This window comes from Apium graveolens, chromosome 3 (assembly GCF_009905375.1).
Source record: "Apium graveolens cultivar Ventura chromosome 3, ASM990537v1, whole genome shotgun sequence".
Lineage (NCBI taxonomy): Eukaryota > Viridiplantae > Streptophyta > Magnoliopsida > Apiales > Apiaceae > Apium > Apium graveolens.
The window spans coordinates 80,979,355-81,002,045 of NC_133649.1; the positions used below are offsets into that span (position 1 = coordinate 80,979,355).

The following is a 22,691-nucleotide window of genomic DNA, read 5'->3' on the forward strand; positions in this document are numbered from 1 at the left end:
CTCCACGCCCGCCATTACAAATAATTGGAAGACTAAGAATAAAATTTGCATCCTCGTCTAAAAAAATATCTCGTATTTAATTCATTCCATTGTCCATCTATCATTTTTAGATGTTTAACGTAGATATCTTGAGGAAGAAAAGGCTTTTAAAGTTGTTCGGCCTTGAAAGCCCATGGATCTTTAAAAACTTTAACACTATTCCCATTTCCTATTCTCCATTTGTAGCCCTTCTCAATCACTTCTCTACCCCCCAAATAATACTCCTCCACGCAAAGGAAGCGGAAGAACCCTTACGAGCTTTTAATATATCACAATCCGGAAATAACTAGCTTTCAAAACTCGCGTACACAAAGTATTGAGAAATCGAACACACCTCCAAATTTGTTTGCCTACAGCCTACAAGAGCTCTATTAAACAACTCAAGATTACGAAATCCCAACCTTCTCTTTCCTTGGATAAACACAAATAACTCCATTTATACCAGTGAATTTTGAAGACCCCCGCCAAAACCTGACTACTAATCTGTGCAGATGATTGATTAATTTTTTAGGAAGTCTAAAGCAGCTCATTGTGAAAGAAGGAATTGCTTGAATAATGGCCTTTATAAGAACTTCTTTCCCCGGAAAAGAGAGAACCTTTTCCAACACTTGAGCTTATTCCAAATCCGATTCTTAATTGAAGCAAAAAAATCACATTTTTTCCCATTGGAAGACCTACATATCTCTCCAAATTATCCACCATCTTAACTCCCATATAATCAGCCAATTGTTTCCTTACCAGGACCTGAACCAGCTTTACAAAACATATTTCAGATTTGTTAAAGTTCACCATTTGCCCAGAAGCTCTCGTATAAAGATCAAGAACATTTTTGATAGCTTTACATTGAGCGCTATGTGCCTCCATAAAAATGAGACCATCATCAGCGACGGTGCAAATTTAGTATGGCCTAGGGCTGCAATCTGCATCCAAAAACTCTGGCTACAAGTATCATGTGAGAATAAATTCCAGTGTTTGGTTTTCATACTTGTGTACTTGGCTATATTAGTCTGATATTAAGACTAGTGTTTTAAGAACTTCATTGGTGGATAACAAGCCTAAATGCTAGTACAATGTTATTTACTTATTCGGTTTGTTCATGACCACATGGTAAGAAAGTTGATTAATGAGTTGTAAAAAAAATTATTGGTGAAGATTTTTGTGTATACAGAATTTATCATTATTAACGAGCTTTCTGCAAAAGAATCTATAAAACAATATGATAAATTTAAAATAACATGAATGTACCCCTATCATAAGGATACGAAAAAAGTGATTCAGTCACTCAAAATCAAAATCAGTGTTCTAAAAATCGGCCCATTAATCGATTAATCGGAGTTCGGACGGGTTCTGTCTTGATTAATCAGAAATCGGGTCAAAGTGCGTTTTTTTAAAAGTCGGTCAAAAGTGAGTTGATTCGGTGAAAAGTCGGTCAGTTCGGTCAAATGGTGAAAATAAATAAAAAATATATTATTTTAAGAAAAATTGGAATTTAAAATAATAACTAATACTTAATAATAATATATTAACTTAAATTAACGATAATATGCCCCTAAATCCTACTCCATCAGTCTCGGTAGGTTCTTAACATTTGAAATGCAGAGTTCGACACGCATTTTAAGGCTATTACCTAATAAGATTTTCTTTTATCTGGTTTTTATTCCAACAAAACATGTTTTTAAAATAATTTATGTAATTATAGTCGAACACTCTATTTCAAATGTTAAGAATTCGTTGGGACGGAGGGAGTAATATTTAATAATGAACAAGTATTTTCAATTTAATTACTCTTATTCATCATTCACAAACTCGCGATTGATTTTCTATGTAACTAATTTTAGCAAATTACAAAGTTATATTTAATTTATATATAGTAACTTTCGAACAACTAAATAATTAGTATTAATTATTATGCATAAATAAACTATCAAAAAAATGTATAAAACACTTAAATACCAAAAATGAAATAATGATATGTGATATTATTTTTGTAAAATTTATGAAAGGTTAATGAAATTCAAATAGAATTATATTATTATTTATTGAATTAAATTATTTTTTATTAATACTTCGAATAATTGATCTGATTAATCACCGATTATCCAATTAATCACCAAAAAGTACCTCTATAATGCCGATTTCCAACGGGTCATAATCAAAGATATTAAGATACAAAGTACGACCGAAACACATTGAACTAGCCCCAAATCCTCTTTTTAGAAAAAAAAAAATTACGCTTGAATATAAAGATCCAATTTTGGTGTCAGGCTAATATTTTCCACTAAATATACCTCTAAAACATTATAAACTACCAAATTGTTTTTAAATTTTCTAAATTTTTAACATATTTCCAGTACCAAGTGGTAGCCTTATAACAACAATCCAGATCTTAGTTTCTTTAAATATTTTCCTACCAAATTATCTCACCGGAAAAACATTAAAATATAGTCCTAATTAATCTTAATTTTACCTCTTAAGTAAGAGGTGCGTAGAAAGAAAAATTAACAAATTGAAAAAGGACAGGGTTGCACTAGGATATTAATCCACCTACTAATATTTCAATTCCTCTGACAAGTGATTTAGTCACAAAAGCCTTTTCAAACAAACATTTCCACGCCCTGGGGCCATCAGCCATGGCTATTGGCCAGAGAAATGTAACTTCTCAAATATCATCTCTCTTGGGAGGGGGCAGGGTATGATGGCAAAACAAAACAAGTACGAAATATAGTTCTAGGTAACAAAATCCATAAATGTGAAAACGCCTCTGTTACAGGAGCACAGCTTAGTAGAAAAAGCCAAGAACTTTGCCACCAACATTTTTCCTTCTGGCCTCCTCATGATCCATAATGCCTGCTGACGTGGTTAGCACAATGAAGCCAAACTGCATTTGTATCAAGTATGAAAGAAGCATGTTAGGGATATAAAAACAGATTTAATCACTATCTTCCAATGGTCATTAGATTATAAACTTGATTAAAAAAACTGCAAATTAACCTGTCTCGATGGAAGCAGCCTTGCAGTCCACGGTTCAATTTCCTTTACGCCAACATCAAAGCGAGGGCTGATGACACCACACTTGTTCAATCTCCCATTAAGTTCGACCACAATCTTTCCAGATCTATGATCATCGACAAATTCAAATTCACCAATGTAACCTGCACCAAGATAAAAATGAAGACAAACATAAAAACACATTAAATTTCACTTAATAGTTGACACACACAATTAATACTAATATATATTAACAAATTATCAGAAAGATGGAAACCAACCGTGCTTCTGCATGACCATAAGAAATTTAATGACCACCTTTGAGGAAGGCCTTATCATAACCTGTCGTTTTCCACGCTTCTCTGCATTAAACATGCTCTTTAGGGCGTCATTCAGGACACTAACTCTCACCATCTTTCAAACTGAGATTCTGCAAGGAATTAAACAAAATTGAAGAAATCTGATACATACTTTGCAAATGTCAAGAAAGCATTCGTAGTAGGCATAAAATATGCTTCCTCCATCAAAAATTGTGCATTAGAATTCTTTTTTATCGTTGTTATCCACAGTTATAGTTAACCCCCATACGGCTATCTAAAAGCACTAAATTAGCACTATACAGTCCTACGTTGTCTGGACTTGTCAAAGAACTGGTAAAATATAGCACTTGAAATTTGAATAGTTAAAATCCTCAAGAAAGCCACATTCCAAACTCGTGTAGATATTTTCAGAGTAACATGGAGACACAAGGCATAAAGTAGCAATATTTGCATATACGAACAAATTAGGACATATAAATGATATTTGCATATAAATGTTCTCCAATTATGTAACTCTGCTTAGTCAATAATAAGCTTTCGAAAGTATCACATTTCAGAATTTTAGCTGCTAATCAGCTAAACAAATAAATCGCGAGGACTGAAACATAAACCGCAAGGAATATGACCTTCTTTCGCATTATCGAATCTAGGGGCAGCTTAAGCACCTAAGTGGCTAACTCCTAAATATACCTAACTTCCAAATGCTTAAATGCTTTGAACACTAAAAATGAATTGACATAAACTTCAGTAAATCTAAATAGAAAACATATAAATAATTGTTTGTGATTCGTATACAGTCTATCAATTTATGTCCAAAAGCTTATTAAGTGAAACAAGAACAGATGAATCGTATAAATCAATACAAACATACATGTGGGAAAATGTGTAAAGGGCTTATATACATACATGTGAGTGAATCCTATATAATCTGTCGATTAATGTTGTCTAAAACTGACCTTAAGCTTATTGTCGACAATGGCCGGCCGCGTCTTCAGTCACGTCTGAATAACGAAAACGAAGCAGCTAGGGTTTTGTTTATGGAATATTGATTTGGGCCGTGAGCTTTACTTATGTGAGCTGTGGTGCTTTGTATCTGGGCTTAATTCTTTTTAGTTTGTTTGCTGTCTACACGGGCTTCATTTCATACCCACTTCGTATCCAAAAACTTTGTCCGCCCATTTTTCAGCGACCATTTTTGGCAAATCCCCGTTGGTAACCTGATTCAATTAAAATGGTTTAAAATTTTCAATTTTAGTCTACAAAATATATTTAAAAAAATTATAAAATATAAAATTTGTACCCAACCTACCGGTTGTACTTCATTCTTTTTTTTGTTTAATTTGAAACAGTCAAATGATTTTTAGCAATGTTAAAAAGCATAGTTCCGTCTTGTCTTGTGACAAGTTTTTCTGTCTTGTCTTGTGACAAGTTTATTCATTATAACTATTTCGTTTACGAATATTTGTGGGTGCATAGTAAATCAAATGGCAAACACAACAACGAATCTGGAAGAACTATATGCGAGGCTTGCACTGGAGGAGGAAGAAAACGGTGGAGTTGTAGTGGGAGAGGAGGAGGTAAGGCCTAATAGGAAAACTTTTGTGTTGGTGGGTCGTTTTCTAACGGAGAAGAACGTAAACTTCAACGCCATGCAAAACGTTCTTGCTTCTTTATGGAGACCAAAAGAGGGAGTGGAAATACATGATTTGGGGGGACAACGATATTCGTTTGTGTTTCACCACAAACTTGATCTACAAAAGGTTTTGGATGGTGGACCGTGGACCTTTGAGCAGAGCCTGTTGGTGTCTCGGTGCTTACAGGAGAATGAGGAGCCGCATGGGGTAAATCTGAATAGGGTGGATATATGGGTTCAGATCTATGACCTTCCAAATGGGTTCATTTCTGAGAAGATTCTTCAGAGTATAGGGCAGTATATTGGTGTTTTTGTTAAAACAGACCCTGCAAGCACAAACGGAATGTGGAAAACATACGTTCGTATCAGAGTGTCTATAGACACTACACCATATATGGGCTATTGCAACACCAAAAAAGTGTAGTATAAGACCCCGAATATGTTACAATAGAAGCTTTTGCAACGTTTTTGCTAAAATTCAGCGTTGCATTTGCTGCCGTTGCAATAGACCCATGTAGCAACATTTTTTGGAGTTATTGCAACATTTTGAAAGTATTACAATAATCATTTTGTTGCAACACTTTTCCCTATTTTAATAACACATTTATGATATTGCAATAGACATCTGCAACATTTTTTTGTAATATTTATTGAGGTAAAAGTGTTGCAAGAAAAATTTATTGCAACACATAGCTGCAACATTTTTTTGCCTATTGTAATGCTTTTTAATTTTTAGCAACAGTAATCTGCAATACATGGTTTCCAATTGTAATATTTTCACATTATATTAAAAACACATATGTGTTAACACTTTTATTAGTCCAGATTTTACTATCATGTTTTATTTTTCATATAATATCACAAAATTATACCAAAAAAACATCCACATTCCAAATTTTTCTTAGTATCGAATCCAACAAAACAAATGTTAATACATCCCTAACAAAATCGGCTTATATCACTACATCATCTTACATCTAGTACATGAGTCTAAAGTCCAAACATATAATGGCAAATAATCAATAACTTTCACTATTGGCTACAGCTCCTGTGTGAAATTTTAATACAGCCTGAATTGCATTTCAACATAGGAACTTGTATGATGTTCCCATTCACTTGGCTTCTGTTTCCTTTTCCCAAAAATACCTGTACATGTTTATAGTGAAATTTTGAATCCTTTATGTACAAGACGCTCAGCTGGTCTTACAAGTCCTTTCCATGGGAGCCTTCCATATTGTTCCCAAGCTTTGTGCAGGCCTGCAAGTTCTCGTGGGACAGCTACGGAGAGTGCACCACTAGCTTTTAGAGCAGCATTTCCACCATACATATTCTACAGGAAGGACATAAACTCGAAAAACATAAGTCCATTTTATATAAATTTGAAATACCAAGACTCAGTCTAAATTCCCAAAGTTACATCCTCTGTAAAGTAGTGTCATAAAAGCCTTTCTTTTAAGGTAACATTTGTAATATGTAAAATTGGGGTAATGTTGCCTACAGTGATCTTTCCTGCTAATGTGGGAATATTCTTGTGTGCTTTGATCGTGTGTACCGTATATGGTTACCTGATCATAATTAACTTGAAGCTGTAATAAGCAAAACCACAGCTTCTGACTGGTGAGAAGTATTCTTCCGATCTCACTAGTCTCTGCATCAATCTCATACAGTTTTGTATCTTATAATTAGTGAGGTTGAACCATTAATAGATTGCAGGTGCTGGTGTGTAATGAACAGATGTTTCTGATGCATTATAGAATATAAGTACTGGGCTGGTCCATAGATTTAGTCCTGCAACACCATTTCAAAATCTTCGCCCAAGTATTCAATCCTGCAAGTTAAAATCAAACTAGTTATACCGGAAGGACTGACAACAGTTGTACATACGTAATGGAAAGTTCTTTAGGAATAAATAATAAGATTATTGTTACTAACAATCTGTGTATCTATGAACCATATCACAAAAGCTGAAGACTAGCAGCAAGAAGAAAATTGTCACATGATTACTTGTGATGTCAAAGGTTGCAAGGGAGCTACAAGAAGAAGTTCTACAACATACTAAAAAGATGTTCCATAGAGTACATACTAGATTTGCCCAACGAATTCATTCATCTGATGTAACAACTGTACTAAAATAAATTCAGGGGCTGCCGAGCAGCCAAGGCGTCCAATACACAGCCAAATAAAAGCAATTAATGAAACAATATAATAAGGTACTGATATTGTAGAATGAGTATTCAATCGCCAAAAGTAAGAAGCTTGTTCTAGAAACTAGTACCATATTTTCCAAGTAAAAGGGCTCTTAGTCAGACTATCATTGACAACAGAAGCAACGAAATACGGTACATGAGTTTGAAAAGGATAGACAGAGTTCACAGAAAAAGAAAGTATAATCGCATATTCAATAATTTATTAGGGCCTAGATAAACATGATATGTATGAAGGCAAGACTGGACTTAACTCACAACGTTTTGTAACACAGGTATGCTTAAAAATGTCGTGCCCTTAAGCTTTTCAATCGATCTTTTCTTGATTATTGCTTTACAGGAGACTGGGAGTCTAGTTTATTATTGTAATGGACCAGCCCATGACTAAATCTGTTCACATTCATCATCAATTGCTAACATCATTATCAAGTAATTATACTTGCTTATACTCATGCATTATAGAATATAAGTACTGTAAAATTTACGACACTCGAACTTGTAGGAAATTACCAGTAGAACAAACAACCATGATTTTGTGTTCAACAGCTTGAAATCCATCAATGGCGACCGGGTCAGCCCATATATTCAGGTCAGACATATATTTCTCCACAAAAAGTGAAACAAAAACAAGAATTACCAATATCTTATCGAATACTGTTGAACTTCTAATACAGTCTACAATTTGGTTTAAAACAAAGAAAATAGGATGATTGACAATATAAAGTCTACAATTAACTGTGATGCATTAGTACGTACACATACTTAAAACCATAAACAAACACAAGCATACACATTTTCTATCTTCGAATTTAAGTTGGTAAGTGGTATATTTAAGCCAACATCATAAAACAGAACCAGTAAAAATGCAGAATATTAGCAGGATGTGACAACTAGTATGATCCTGATATGATTAGATAATAACAATGATCCTCTAATATAAACTTTTATGTTATATGGTGAAGGCATAAACTAGCTCGAACCAAAAATATATTAAATTCTCTAATTGTGTTAATAATCAAAACTGTAACTCTAGTAAAACTAGTTACACATCTTCTTATTATGTGAAGTCTAGATCTTTGGTGTCTCAAAATTAAGGAGTATCTATCGTGTTTCACAGCTATAGGGGTTTAAAAGAAACCCAAGGTACAGATGCAGAGAGATGGAAAGAGAGGGGGGGGGGGTCATGGGGTTTACCTGTTGCAATTTGAAGCAGGGAAATCCTCTGTTGCTTCACAAGTTCCCTTCCACCTCTTTTGAACTGGACCCATACCTTGATCATTAAAGCTCTTGGATTTATGCCAAACACCTGATAACCAAACAAATTTCTAAAAATTAATTATCTGAAAATTCTGAAAATCGTAAAAACACAACAAACAAATGAATGCACCTGAATCTACGGCCCCAATTATAACATCCACTCCTTTATCAGTGGAATCCCTGAATATAGAAGTAGCAAGCAGCTCCTGATTCACGATAAAAGACCACGACCTGGTGGTTTGGAGTTTCAACATTCTGTCTTGAAACACGGATAATACGCCTGGTACTTGAGCTAACAGGTCAGCTTCAGTTTCAGACATGTGAACAGCAAATCCTGAGAATCCATATCAAAATTTTGTATTGTCTTTGACCAAAACCATATCTTAATTCCACTAATTCAAAATTTCTACTGATCTAACCTAACACATGAGCTTTAATCAAACAAAAATTAAGAATACATAATCCAATATATAATCAAAAACTTTCACTTGTATATATATACACATAATAATCATATATAATCAAAAAAAGATGGGTAATCTACCTCTAATCGAAACTTGAATTGAATATTTACCCTAATCTTGGCTCAAATCAGTTCTGGGTTTTGGGGTTTTACTCTAATCGACTTTATGGAACAAGGAAAAATATATAAGGGATGAGTGACATAGATGATTGATTCAGCTGGGTTAGAGATGGCTGAGACAAATGAGCGAGAGAGATTGGGGAGAAAGAGATGATTCAGGTAAAGATGAGCGGCTGAGAGAGATGTGCGAGACAGAGATGTGTGGTTTTCTGAAATAAAATTTATTTTGAGTAAAAAAATATTTGGTGCCAATTGTTATCTGGCTCATTGAAAATTTCAACTCCCGCCTACAAATTTCAGTCAATTGGATTAAAATGTAGCATGTATTGTAACACTTTTCTAAAAACATTGCAATTGTTTAAAATTGTGAAAATAAACTTTTTGTTTGTAACACTTTCATATTTTTTGTAGCACTTTTTAAAAATGTTGCAATATACTAGCAACTTTTATGGCTATAGTAACACTTTATGCAACACAAATGCATATTGGGCTTGCAATAGGTCATATATGGTGTAGTGAGATGTTGGCACGCCACTAAAAAGGAGAATGAAAATCAAGCGTACAGGAGGTGACTGGAGTTGGGTAAATTTTAAGTATGAGAGGCTAAGCACATTTTGTTTTGTATGTGGATTGCTTGGGCATTCTGAGAGGGACTGTGGCATTGTATACGCAAATCCTGATAAAGAGATTGATAGAGCTTACGGGACCTGGCTGAGGGCTCCAAATAAGAATGTGAGGAACCAAAATATTGGTGCTAAATGGCTACGAAGTGGAAATGAGGATGACAATGCCTGGGGAACATCGGAGAACAAAGCAAACTCGGCACATACGAATCACGACGGCGATGGTAGGGGGGTGGCGAAGTTCATGGAAGTTGATGGGATTGTACGCGAGATATCAGGAGAGAATGGGGGGATTTTGGTTACTACGCGAGATAATAGGAAAGATATGATAGATGCTGCAAATCAGGAGGAGGAAAATAAGGGAGCAAAGGAGGTTGACAATATTACGACTATTTTTGAATCCAAACGAAGGCGGGTAGAAAATGTACAAAATAAGGAAGGGCATATACAAGATGTATGCAGTGAACAGATTTTGATTGATGGGCCAAAAAACGGACAAATGGTGGGACCTGTTGTACAGGCCCACCTAGAGCAATGAGTTTAATAGCTTGGAACTGTCGTGGGCTGGGCTCCCCACGTACAGTTCGTTTCCTGCGGGAAATAACACAACAAATAAAGCCCAGCTTTATTTTCCTTTCTGAAACTTTAGCTAAGAAAAGTAGAGTAATTGAGGTTTGTAAAACAATAAATTATGCTGGATGTTGGGTTGTGGAATCACAGGGACGGAGTGGGGGTTTGGCATTGATATGGAAGAATGAAGGAAGCTGTACATTGAGGGAGAGCAACACTCACTTTATTGACTTTGAAGTGGAAAATGAGCAAGTTGGTCGTTGGAGGTACACTGGGTTCTATGGGTGTCCTGAATGGGGGAGAAAAAGGGAGTCGTGGAACGTACTTCGAACCCTAGCTGAGAAGTCAAATCTCCCATGGTGTGTTATTGGAGACTTCAATAATTTGATGTATGCTAATGAGAAACGTGGAGGGCCAGAGTACCCGAGAAGTATGTTAACAGGTTTTGTGGAAACGTTAATGGAGTGTAACTTGATGGACTTGGGCTTTACTGGAGAAAGGTACACATGGGAAAAGTCTAGAGGGACAAGTCACTGGGTTCAAGAACGGTTAGATCGGGGTGTTGCAACTCAGGCATGGAGTGATTTGTTTCCAGATGCTGAAATAAAAGTGTTGGAAGTGGCTCCGTCGGATCATTTACCGTTGAACTTGCAATTGAATAGACAAGTATACATGCCAAAAGCTAAACGTTTTCGATTTGAAAACGTTTGGATTAAGGAAAAGGACTGTTTGCAGTTGATAAAGAATAGTTGGGCTAGTACAGAGGGTGAGACAATAATGAGTCGAATTCAGTTGTGCTGTATTAAATTGGAGGAGTGGGGTGGAGGAGTGAAACAGGAGTTTAGAGATAAGCTGGCGAATTGCAAGAAGAGATTACGGCAACTGAGAACCAGAAGAGACATGCAGGGGGCTATTATGTATAAAACAGCGAGATGGGAGTATTTGAATCTCTTGGAAAAACAGGAAATTTACTGGAAGCAGCGTGCAAAACAGTTCTGGCTGCGTGAGGGTGATCAAAACACCCGTTTTTTCCATAAATATGCAGCTACTCGGAAAAGAGCTAATACAATTCAGCGAATTCAGAATAGTGAGGGGGAATGGAAAGAAACAACAGGTGAAATCCAGGATGTGATCACGGAATATTTCTCAGGTTTATTCCAGAGCGAAGGTAATGATGGGGACCTGTCCCAAGGGGAAAAGGTGAAGGAAGTAACAGATGAGGAAAACGAGGGACTAATTGCTGAAGTAACAGAGGAGGAGGTTAAGAGTGCTGTGTCATCGATGCATCCGGATAAATCTCCTGGGCCTGATGGCCTAAATCCGGCATTTTTTCAAGTATTCTGGAATGTCGTGGGGAATGATGTCGTTGAGTTTTGTAAGTGTTTTCTGCAAACAGGATACATTCCTATTGATGTAAATAAGACGCTGGTGTGTTTGATCCCGAAAGTTAAGGTGCCTACTAAAATGCAAGAACTACGTCCTATTTCTCTATGGAATGTCTTGGTCCGAATCTTGTTTAAGGTACTATCAAACAGACTGAAAACATGCTTGGGAAGGATAATTTCTGACAAACAAAGTGCATTCATTGAGGGGCGTTTGTTGACGGATAATGCATTGGTTGCGTTCGAAGTTAATCACTACATGAAACGCAAAACTCAAGGGAAGCATGGAATATCAGGCCTCAAGATTGACATATCGAAAGCGTATGATCGATTGGAATGGCGTTTTATTGAGAGCATGATGAGAAAATTCGGGTTTAATGCAGTTTGGATTGATCGAATAATGTCTTATATTCGTTCAGTTTCATATAGCTTTTTACATAATGGGAGTGAATTTGGAGCTGTTACACCTAGGAGGGGAATAAGGCAGGGCGACCCGATTTCGCCATATATTTACATTATGTGCGCAGAAGGGTTGAGCGCGATTATCCGGCGAAATGAGGAGGTAGGTCTCCTGCATGGATGTTCTATTGCTAGGGGAGCACCTACGATCTCTCACTTGCTTTTCGCGGACGACTGTTATTTTTTCTTTCGAGCAAATGCTCAGGAAGTCACTGTTATGAAGCGCATCTTGAGTAGATATGAGGAGCTCTCAGGACAGGTGGTGAACTATAATAAATCAACGGTTATTTTCTCACCAAATACAAGTGAGTCTGATAGAAGTGATGTTTGTACACAATTACAAGTTGGTGAAGTCAGTGATCCTGGAACGTACCTTGGGATGCCTATGAGAATTGGTCGAGATAAAACTGCAAAGTTCAAATTTCTGGTGGACAGGGTTGAGCAGAAGCTCCAGACGTGGACAAATCGAACAATTTCTAAGGCGGGTAAAATCACATTACTGAAAACTGCAGCACAGGTTATTCCTAATTTTTGGATGGGGTTGTTGCTGATTCCGGGAGAAATATGTGATGCAATAGAAAAGAAGATGAATGCTTACTGGTGGTCAAATGGTAGGTCAGGTGGTGGCATAAAATGGATGGCGTGGGATAAGTTGTGTGAGGCAAAAGAAGGAGGGGGTTTGGGTTTTAAAAAGCTGAAGGAGTTTAATGTGGCGATGCTGGCCAAGCAAGGGTGGAGGCTGCTAAATAATACAAATCCTTTGGTTACAGAATTAATGCGAGCTAAATATTACCCGCAAGGAGATTTCTTGAGTGCTAAAGTTGGGCAAAATCCGAGTTTTGTGTGGAGGAGTATTATGGAAGCACAGAGCGTGATTAAACAAGGGTGTCGTCGGAGGATTGGAGACGGTAAACGTACTCGAGTGTGGGAAATTCCATGGTTGCCATGCTTGACAAATGGGTACATGACGACTGATATGCCTGCTGAGCTGAAAGATATTAAAGTTAGTGGTTTGATGGAGGATAGTCAGAAGGCGTGGGATGAGGATGTAATTAATGATATATGTAATACTAGAGATAGTGATCTTATTCGCAAAATTCCTATACCAAGTTTCGCTAAGAGTGACTCATGGTTTTGGATACTTGAGGACAAAGGAGACTTCACTGTGCGTAGCTGCTACAGACGAATTAGGGGAGAGAAGGAATATAATGAGAAAGGATTTTGGAAGAAGCTATGGGCGCTGAGGTTACCAGGAAATGTTACAAATTTTCTCTGGCGTGCGTGTTGCAATACTCTTCCTACAGCGGAGGCATTGCACAGTAAACGTGTTCCTGTTGATATGATATGTACTTGGTGCCAAAATCATGTTGAAAGTGCTATTCATGTATTGTTTGAATGTGAATTTGCACAGGAGATATGGATGACTACGGGGCTAAATAATATGACTGCAGTGTTACCACAAGATACTGTCAAGACGATTTTGCAGAGAGTCTTTGATACGTATAATAAAGATAAATGTGCTCAAGTGGGGATCTTATGTTGGGGTTTGTGGTATCGTCGTAATCAGTGGGTCTGGGAAAGAGTAACACAGTCAGCTTTTGGTATGAAATCCATGGTGTTTAACACGTTGGCTGAATGGAAGAAGGCGAGAGAGGAGGGGGAGACAAGCCGAGCACAACAGCAACTGGGTGACAGGGTATGGAGTAAACCGCCAGTGGGATGGACTAAAATAAATGTCGATGCTGCATGTAAACATGGTGCAGGATTTATTGGGGTGGGATGTGTGGCTCGAGATACAACAGGTGCGTTTATACGAGCACGAAGCAATGTCATACGAGGAGATATGAGTCCACAAATGGCTGAAGCTGTAAGTCTGCAGGAGGCTTTGTTATGGGAAAAAGCATGGGGAGGCAATAGGTGTGTTTTCGAGTCTGACTCCAAGCTGCTGGTTGAGGCAGTGAATGGCAGCATGGGAAGATCTTATTTTCACACAATTGTTAGTGAATGTCGTGAAATAATTAAACACTTTGAGGAGGTGTTAGTAGTTTTCGTGCATAGATCTGCGAATATGATTGCTCATACGCTAGCAAGGGCAACGTATTCTACGTCAGGTCTGCAGGAGTGGGTGCATACCCCTCCGGAGTATATTACCTGTAATATCTTTTCTGAGCAGTTTTAATATATGCAAGTGCTTATTTTCAAAAAAAAAAAAAAATGATTTTTAGCATCATTATTTATTTCAAAAATGTATTTAATATAATAATAGTACATCGATATAATAGTACAAATATAATAATTGTTCTAAGATTTGCATTTAATTAATAATAATATATATTATATCGTAAATCATATACACACAAGAGTTACCATATATCTATAAATGAAAGTATATTATATACAGGATCGGCCCTCACACATTACAAATAATACGATTATACTAGACTTATCGAGATGAAGGGTCCAAAATTATAATTATGTATATATACATCTCACTATATATTCACGTATGTATCGTATCAAATGATTTGATTTTAGTATAGGAATAATATATTAAAATTTATTGATATTGAGCATATTAATGATTAATTTGCTTTTAAAAATGTAAGAAAAAGTCATTTCAAATGATATTTGTGTTTGCAAGTGCTACTTCAGTTTTGACTTGATTTTCAAAATTAAGGTCATTAGTGTTATAAATTTTTCTTTTAAATTATATTTTAATTTATGTAAAATGTTTACTTTCAATTTTTCATTTTAGCTTTTTTAGGGCCCAAAATAAATCCTCACATTAGGGCTACAAAGTTTCAGAACCAGTCACGTATATAATATAATAATTGTATATAACATATATATATATATATATCTTATATTCTTTATCTATTGTATATACTATCTTAAAATATGTGTGATAGCACATACTATCTTTAATAATATATATTTTAAATTTGAATTGAATTGAAAATTTAAAAAAAAATATTATATGATTTGATAATAATCTTAAATATACACACACACACGTAAGTTAATGATATTTTGGAAATAAGTATTATTTAAAAAAAATATCATTAATTAAAATATATAACTTTATATAGGAGTATTTCCAAAAGATGATTATGTTAAATTAAAAGGTCAATTTTAGCTCAAGTCAATAGTTTACAATATATTTTAATTTGATTCTAGTCTTTTTTTAGTCTAGATTAATTGTATACATTAATTTTTATTAGTCTATGACCAATTACAAGGATCAAATCCAACTAATAATAATAAGATTTCTTTTAGTTTAATTTATTTAATCCCGGATCAATGTTAAAAAGTTTATGCTACCCCGGATTAAAATACATATTATTAAGTGACATATGGGTGTTTCTAAAAGATAATAATGTTTTAATTAAAAGGTAAATTTTAGCTTAGATATATAGGATACAAATTATTTTAGTTTGTTTATAGTCTTTTTTAGACCATATCAATTGTGTACGTTATTTTATAAAAATATGTATTATAAAATTCTAATTGGTCTAATTATTTTCATATTTCAATTTTGCTTTATCTTGGATCAGTTGTATAAATTTTGTTATCTCGGATGAATATTATATATTTATTTATTTTAGTTCGACGTTATTATCCTAATAAACGGATTATCTCTAGTCTCTTTTTAATAAATAGTATGGATACTGTATAAATTTAAAAAACATAATTATATAAACCTAAACATTTTACAGATAGACCGACTATCATATTTTTAATATTTCAGCTACTAGGGGCGTATCCCGTTATCCCACTCATTTTTAAGCCTATAATACATCCAACAACCAATATGTAGACTTTTTTTTTAATTTAGCCCAAAGTAATAATATAAGAATTATCCAAAGTGCCCGCAAGGGTTGGCTCAGTTGATTTAAGAGGGGATAATTATCCTCTTGATCAAAGGTTCAAATCCCACGGGAGGATAATTTATGATTATGTCTCCTGTCGTTTAAATGTGGTTTACCTTGGTTCACGTGTTTTGCAGGCTATTGCGTGAGCCCGTAGGGTTTACCCAATGCGCACCCAAGGGATACCGGCTGCGGGTTACCTACGATAAAAAAAAAATGATCCAAAATTTGATTTTCAATTTTGATTTTAACGCATATCAGTATTATACATTCTTTTGTTTTGGCCTCGTGTCCGTTATATTGTTATATTAACTAGATCCAACTAATTATATTTGGTTTGTTTTTTATTTATTTTAGCCCAGGTGAATGTTATTTTGTTTTAGACCGAATGAATAATATATATTAATTTATTTTAGCTTGATCATATAATATCGACAAACATATTACTTTTCAAATTTTTACTTTGTTTTAACCTGATTCAATAGTATATTTTCTTTAGCCGGATCAGTAGTATTTATTAATTTTTTAATCCATAAATAGCAAATCTAAATGACAATATTTAGTTTACTTATATGTTTTTATAAGATTGGGTCAATAAAATAATTTTTTTAGCCCGGATGAATAATATATATTATTTTATTTTATCGTGAGACCATTTGTCATATTATAATTCTATTTATATTTATATAATTATGTTGTGAATATTAATCTGTTTATGATAGCTTTATATTCTATATATTATTATAATTACAGTTGACCAGACCGACTACCAACCAAATTATTATTGTTTCGTCTTTAATATAATACTATAGATTAAACTTCAACATGGGTTACCGATCAACAAATTTATTAATGAGCCAATTTGTTCACGTGAAATGACAGATTTACCCATGGTTACCGATTTTGCAAATCAGAACTATTCGTTTGAGATACTGATTTATGTTTTATCGAGCAATTTTAAAAAATCGGATAATTTATCAGCGATTCATCGAAAATTGATCAAATCGGACAAATTTTTTTGACCGTTTTTTGAGCGATTTATCGACTATTTTTAAAAAATCGACCGAAATCTATAAACATGAATTTACCAGTACGTTTATTGAATTTTAAAAACACATTATTAGTAGAAACTGAACCCGGGTCTAGCCATTAACAAGCATAACTCACTACTACTATGTCATTTTTCCGTATTATTTTTAAACCATGCACTTAATATGTATATACGTGAGTCGTGGGCCATTTTATTCATGTGACATGATAAATTTACTCATGTTTTTATTATATATATATATATGTGGGGGGGGTGCATTCGGTTCGGTTAACCGAAAACCGAACCGAATAACCAAAATAATTTCGGTTCTGTTTGTTAGATATATTTGATAATGTCATGTCTAATATGATTTATGTTTAGTTTTCAGATCTTACTTAAACAGGACAAATCAGTACTCAACTGAAATCAGCACTTATACTGAAGTCATAACTTAAGTGATTAGTACTTAAGGTTCAGGAGATATTTATCAGGAGATAATATCAGGATTTAAATGAAACTTTTAGATAAGGAAGGCGGTTGATTGAAAGAAAAGAAGATCAAGACAAACGTAAGAAGAGATATGCATGAAGAAGGAATTCTATGAAGAATGTAATACTTGGAAAATAAGATAACTGATTGATATATTTTAGCAAGCAGAATTATATTCCATATCAATTAGCGATTATCTTGTAACCGTGTGATATATAAACACAGACATAGGATTTACACTATAAGTGTTATCATTATCGAGAATATTATTCATTGTAACCCCAGCAGCTCTCGTGATATTTTTTCATCACTGAGAGAGGACAGTTCCATATTGTAACAGAGTTTATTGCATTGAATAAAGTCTGTTTTCTGTTACTTGTGTTATTTGAATTCGATTTGATTGTGCTATACACCGTATTCAACCCCCTTCTACAGTGTGTATGACCTAACAAGTGGTCTCAGAGCCCATCTGTTAACACACAAACAGTTTAAGATCCAAAAATAATCATGTCTGAAGCAGAAACTCCAACCAAGCCCACAAAAACTGAAGAACCACCAAAGACTAAAATCCATAGTCGATATGAGGCTATTAGAGTTCTCATACTGAAGCCATCTGAATATCCCATATGGAAGGTGAGGATGACTATGTTTCTGGAAGCTACTGATCCTGAATATCTTGACAGAATCCATGAAGGACCTCACAAGCCAACAAAACTCGTTGTTGCAGTTGTAGGTGAAGCAACAAAGTTTGTACCAAAGGAGAAGGGTGATTACACTGTTGAAGATATCGCATCAATTGCTAAGGATGCTAAGGTACGACACTTGCTGCATAGTGTCATTGATAATGTAATGTCAAACAGGGTAATCAACTGCAAGACTGCAAAGGAGATATGGGATGCCTTGGAGACAAGGTGCCAGGGAACTGATTCGATGAAGAAGAACAGGAAGACAATACTCACTCAAGAGTATGAACCCTTTGACTCAAAGCCTAATGAGTCATTGACTTATTTATATGACAAATTTGTCAAACTCTTGAATGATTTGTCACTGTTTGACAAGGAATATGATCTTGAAGATTCAAACCTTAAATTCCTGTTAGCTCTTCCTGAAAGTTGGGATTTGAAGGCAACACTTATAAGAGACAACTACAATCTTGAAGAAACAACTCTTGATGAAATTTATGGGATGTTCAAAACTCATGAACTTGAGATGGAACAAAGAAGTAAGAGGAAATGAGGAAAGTCAAGGACAGTTGCTCTTAAGGCTGAAGAAGAATTCCCCAAAGCAGCTACCTCAAGGAAAGACAAAGGAAAAGCGCTCTTCACAAAGTCTGATACTGAGTCATCAAGTTATGATAATGATGATGACTCAGAAACTGAAAGATTACCTGAGATAGATGCTAATGAAGAGATGATGAAGCTATGTGCTCTTATGGTGAAAGGAATCACAAGGATTGCATATAGAAAGTTCAGGAAAGGAAAGAGGTTTTCCAGGAAAGGTGCAAGTTCTGATAAAAAGAATTTCAGAAAATCTGAAGGCAAATGAGGGAAGTCTGATGGAGGAGATTACACAAATGTCAAATGCTACAACCGTGGTGAGAAATGCCACATATCTCCTGATTGCAGAAAGTGAAGAGTGACAAAGGCAAAACTCTTATCACAAAGAAGAAAAGCTGGACAGACACTTCAGATTCTGAAAGTGAGGAGAAATATGCCTTGATGGCAAATGCTGATATGACAAATGCTGATAGCAGTCCTGAAGCTGCTGAGTTAAATGTACCTCAAACTACTTATGCCTTTCATACTGATGATATTAATGAGTTGAAAATATATCTTAAAATCATGTTCATTAGTTATAGATATCAGACTTTAACATGTGAAAGATTAACTTTTGAAAATATTGCTTGTAAAAAGAGGAATGATTATTTAGAAAAAGAGTTAGTCATGTTTCATCAAACTCAGAAAGATAGAGATGATTGCTTTCTATGTTACAGATGAAGTACTTAAAATGAATGAATCTCTAAAAACTGAGCTAGAAAAGGAAAGAGACATTATCAGGACTTGGACTAACTCTGGCAGAACAACTCATAATTTGTTAAGTAGTGGAAACTGGAAAGAGGGCTTAGGTTATGGAGATGATAAGAATGATAAAGGAACTGTAGATATTAAGCCTATAGTTGTTAAACAAAAGTCAAAACTAAAATCTGTTAAGTTTGCAGAGAGAAAGAGAATTTTTCTTTGAGGAAGAAGAGAGCAGTTAATTATAATAGAGTAAGATAAAAGCTAAAATAAACTTAAATTAAGGCTTTTATATATTCTCAGATAAAATGGGATAAAAATTAAAGGTAAAAATTAAAGACCCAATGAAAATTGCCCAAAATAGCCGTTTAAAAGTAAAATAAATTGTTAAAATTCTGTCAATAAAAAGATCCAAATTAACGAATAACTCGCTTTAATTTCAATCAAAACCGTATATCAAACCATTTTTAATGATAAAAGGACTGATTAAGGTAATTGCGCTTGCAAGCTAGTTGGACTAAATTAAGCCCATAAAAAGCACTCTCACACGTGTGTATTTTCGATAGGGTAATACCAGAGCACACGGATCGTCAAGCAGCAAAAAGCAGAACCGTTGATTAAAATCTCATCCAACGGTGAAAAACAGAAAACAAAATAATTATCCAAATGACGGGTGGTTGGACCCTCATATAAAACCGACAGTTTGAGGCATTCATTTTCAACGCTTCATTCATACCATCCTCCTCCTATACACACAATCATTTGTATCTATACATAATCTCTCTAGATTCCGGCAATGGAAACTGGTTCAAAGGTTAAGAAAGGTGCCGCCGGCAGAAAAGGCGACGGTCCTAGGAAGAAGTCTGTCACTCGCTCCGTCAAAGCCGGCCTTCAATTTCCGGTCGGAAGAATCGGCCGATATCTTAAGAAAGGCCGTTATGCTCAGCGTGTCGGTACCGGAGCTCCGGTCTATCTCGCCGCCGTTCTCGAGTATCTCGCTGCTGAGGTATTTCCCATTTTCACGTTGTTGAATATATTATGTACATTTAGGTCTTTAATGCTGAGATTAATCATTTATTATTAATTAATTGATGTTATAATTAGCGTTTGTTGAATTTGATTTGATATCGCTTAATTGAAGTTTTGTGCCTTAGATATGATGTAGTTTGTCGAAAACTCGAATATAATTAAATTTGGGGGAAAGTGGAAATGTAGATTGATTTGTGACCTAAAAAATAAATTGAAATGATGTGTGGTTAGGTTTTGGAGTTGGCTGGGAATGCAGCAAGAGATAACAAGAAGTCGAGGATAATTCCGAGACATTTGCTTCTGGCTATAAGGAATGATGAGGAGCTCGGGAAGCTTCTAGCTGGTATTACAATTGCTCATGGTGGAGTTCTTCCAAACATCAACCCGGTGCTGTTACCTAAAAAATCTGAGAAGGCTGCAACTGCAGCCAAGGAGGCTACCAAGTCTCCCGCTAAGGCTAAGAAATCGCCAAAGAAAGCTTGATTGATTGACCTGTTTTAGTTTAAGGAAGCATAGATTGTTTCTTTGCTTCATCTTTTGTATGTAATTTTCTGTTATCGGGATCTTACAATGGTAGGTTTATTGTAATTTCTTAAGTGCTCAGGAAGAATTGTTGACATCTTTACTTTTGGATGAAATTGAATCTGAACTATTCTGATGATTAATCATTGCCCAACCAATTTTGTTATTTTTCTTTTTATGCCTTTCTAATTAACAAATTCATAGCATTTCTTATATTCTTTTGTTCCATGGCAAACTGTGTTTGACCTTTAATTAAAATATTGTTGTCTTTATATAAAATTTGGTATTGTGAATTGTGATGATGCTTTTAGAAATCGTTCCTATTTGCTTGTGTGATGTTTCACAATTTCCTTGGCACTATATTGTGTTTTCTTTGAGTAATGTCTTCTAAAAATTAACAGTAAAATCATTTGCTCTTTGGTAGAGGAGCAATTGTTCCTTGTATCTTGAAGTTTTGTCAGGAGGAAAGAAAAACCTCTGCACAAGAATGATATTTGTTCTTTGAATCCATATGAGCACACACTAGAAAAACCCTTTTGTGTATCAATGTGAATATGTGATCTTAAGATTGATCAATGTCTATGCTGTTCAAGTCCTTTGTAAGCCAGATATGTTAATTAATCATGTGAAAGACTTGTAGATATGCCAAGAGAGCAAAATGTGACATTCTTGGCAGCACAGAAGTAATGTGTTTTGTATATTAATTATTAACTAAATCAATGATATTTTGTATATTTATTATTACAATAAATGTGTTTTTCGTGAATTAAGTGCACAATTTTAATATTTTTATGTGTATTAATTTTTTTTTGATTTAATTAATTTATGAAATGTTATATAAATTGTTAATAATGATTAAATGATAAATTTAAGATAAAATCGTTTAATATAATATTTATGTATTATTATATGTAAAAAGTAATTTGAATCAGAAATTTGGATCACATTATTCGAGTTGGTCAGAAATTTGGATCAGTATTTGTATCGGTTGATGATCCAAATTTGAATTTTTGGATCACTAACTATTAGAGATGCCTAGTTTCTGAGAGTTAAGGCCAACTCATACCGAGGCATGTTGACATTCCTGTCAGTCTGACCACCCAAATAAACATATAATAAATTTGTAACCCAGAATATAGATTCTCGATCTGCCTAGGGTGTGAATCATATATCTTGCGACAATGGTAACATCATAACATGTCTTCCATAATGTACCAAATTAATTTTACTAGGTATTGCAAAGTTGTTTTCTAACTGCAGAAGACGCCACTTTCGATTTCACAAACTTGAGCTTAAACCTCACTCAGGTGTACACACACAGTTAATACTTGATTTTGCATAGTAAACCTGTTTTACCTTATTTTCTCAATTTCTTCCTCAAACGAACTTGTTTATTTCTTTTAATAACAACCGATGATTCATATTATGTTTGTTATAATTAATAATTTAAGTGGGTGGAACTATTTAGTATTTACTTTAGTTTCCATACCTCTTCTCCGGCGAACTGGTTTGTGAAGAATTATATTTTAGCATTTCACCGGACATGAAAACCTGGTGTGCACAAATGTAGTCCCCTCACAGCTGCGTTTATGACCATGCAAAACCAGGTCAACAGTAATTAGCAGAGAAGAAACTAAACTCCAAGAAAATAGTGGTTGGCCACAACAGCTGGTCTG

General features: G+C 34.8%; 3 protein-coding genes across 3 annotated transcripts; 2 read left to right on the forward strand and 1 right to left on the reverse strand.

Moving 5' to 3' along the window:
* Positions 1 to 2,537: 2,537 nt before the first annotated feature.
* LOC141712493 (small ribosomal subunit protein uS8-like) lies at positions 2,538 to 4,458 on the reverse strand. Its single transcript, XM_074515464.1, has 4 exons — positions 4,304 to 4,458; positions 3,309 to 3,457; positions 3,031 to 3,191; positions 2,538 to 2,917 (listed from the first exon to the last, which is right to left on the reverse strand). Exons 2-4 carry the CDS (start codon positions 3,439 to 3,441, stop codon positions 2,819 to 2,821), a joined length of 393 nt encoding a protein of 130 aa, XP_074371565.1. The 5' UTR covers positions 3,442 to 3,457; positions 4,304 to 4,458; the 3' UTR covers positions 2,538 to 2,818.
* Positions 4,459 to 4,831: 373 nt separating this feature from the next.
* On the forward strand, positions 4,832 to 5,404 carry LOC141714381 (uncharacterized). The gene has a single exon (XM_074517902.1). The coding sequence runs from the start codon at positions 4,832 to 4,834 to the stop codon at positions 5,402 to 5,404; it is 573 nt and encodes a 190-aa protein (XP_074374003.1).
* A 14,770-nt stretch (positions 5,405 to 20,174) lies between these two features.
* On the forward strand, positions 20,175 to 21,158 carry LOC141712495 (histone H2A). The gene is made up of 2 exons (XM_074515465.1): positions 20,175 to 20,470; positions 20,725 to 21,158. The coding sequence occupies exons 1-2, from the start codon at positions 20,261 to 20,263 to the stop codon at positions 20,974 to 20,976; spliced, it is 462 nt and encodes a 153-aa protein (XP_074371566.1). The 5' UTR covers positions 20,175 to 20,260; the 3' UTR covers positions 20,977 to 21,158.
* The last annotated feature ends 1,533 nt before the right edge of the window (positions 21,159 to 22,691 follow it).

Bases quoted from the DNA above. Each gene is read 5' to 3' on its own strand.
- LOC141712493 (XM_074515464.1), bottom strand. From the start codon at position 3,441: ATGGTGAGAGTTAGTGTCCTGAATGACGCCCTAAAGAGCATGTTTAAT. The intron at 3,192-3,308 runs GTTGGTTTCCAT...ATCTTGGTGCAG, and splicing joins TATGGTCATGCAGAAGCACG to GTTACATTGGTGAATTTGAA. The intron at 2,918-3,030 runs GTTAATTTGCAG...ATACAAATGCAG, and splicing joins GGCTGCTTCCATCGAGACAG to TTTGGCTTCATTGTGCTAAC.
- LOC141712495 (XM_074515465.1), top strand. From the start codon at position 20,261: ATGGAAACTGGTTCAAAGGTTAAGAAAGGTGCCGCCGGCAGAAAAGGC. The intron at 20,471-20,724 runs GTATTTCCCATT...ATGTGTGGTTAG, and splicing joins TCGAGTATCTCGCTGCTGAG to GTTTTGGAGTTGGCTGGGAA.
- LOC141714381 (XM_074517902.1), top strand. From the start codon at position 4,832: ATGGCAAACACAACAACGAATCTGGAAGAACTATATGCGAGGCTTGCA.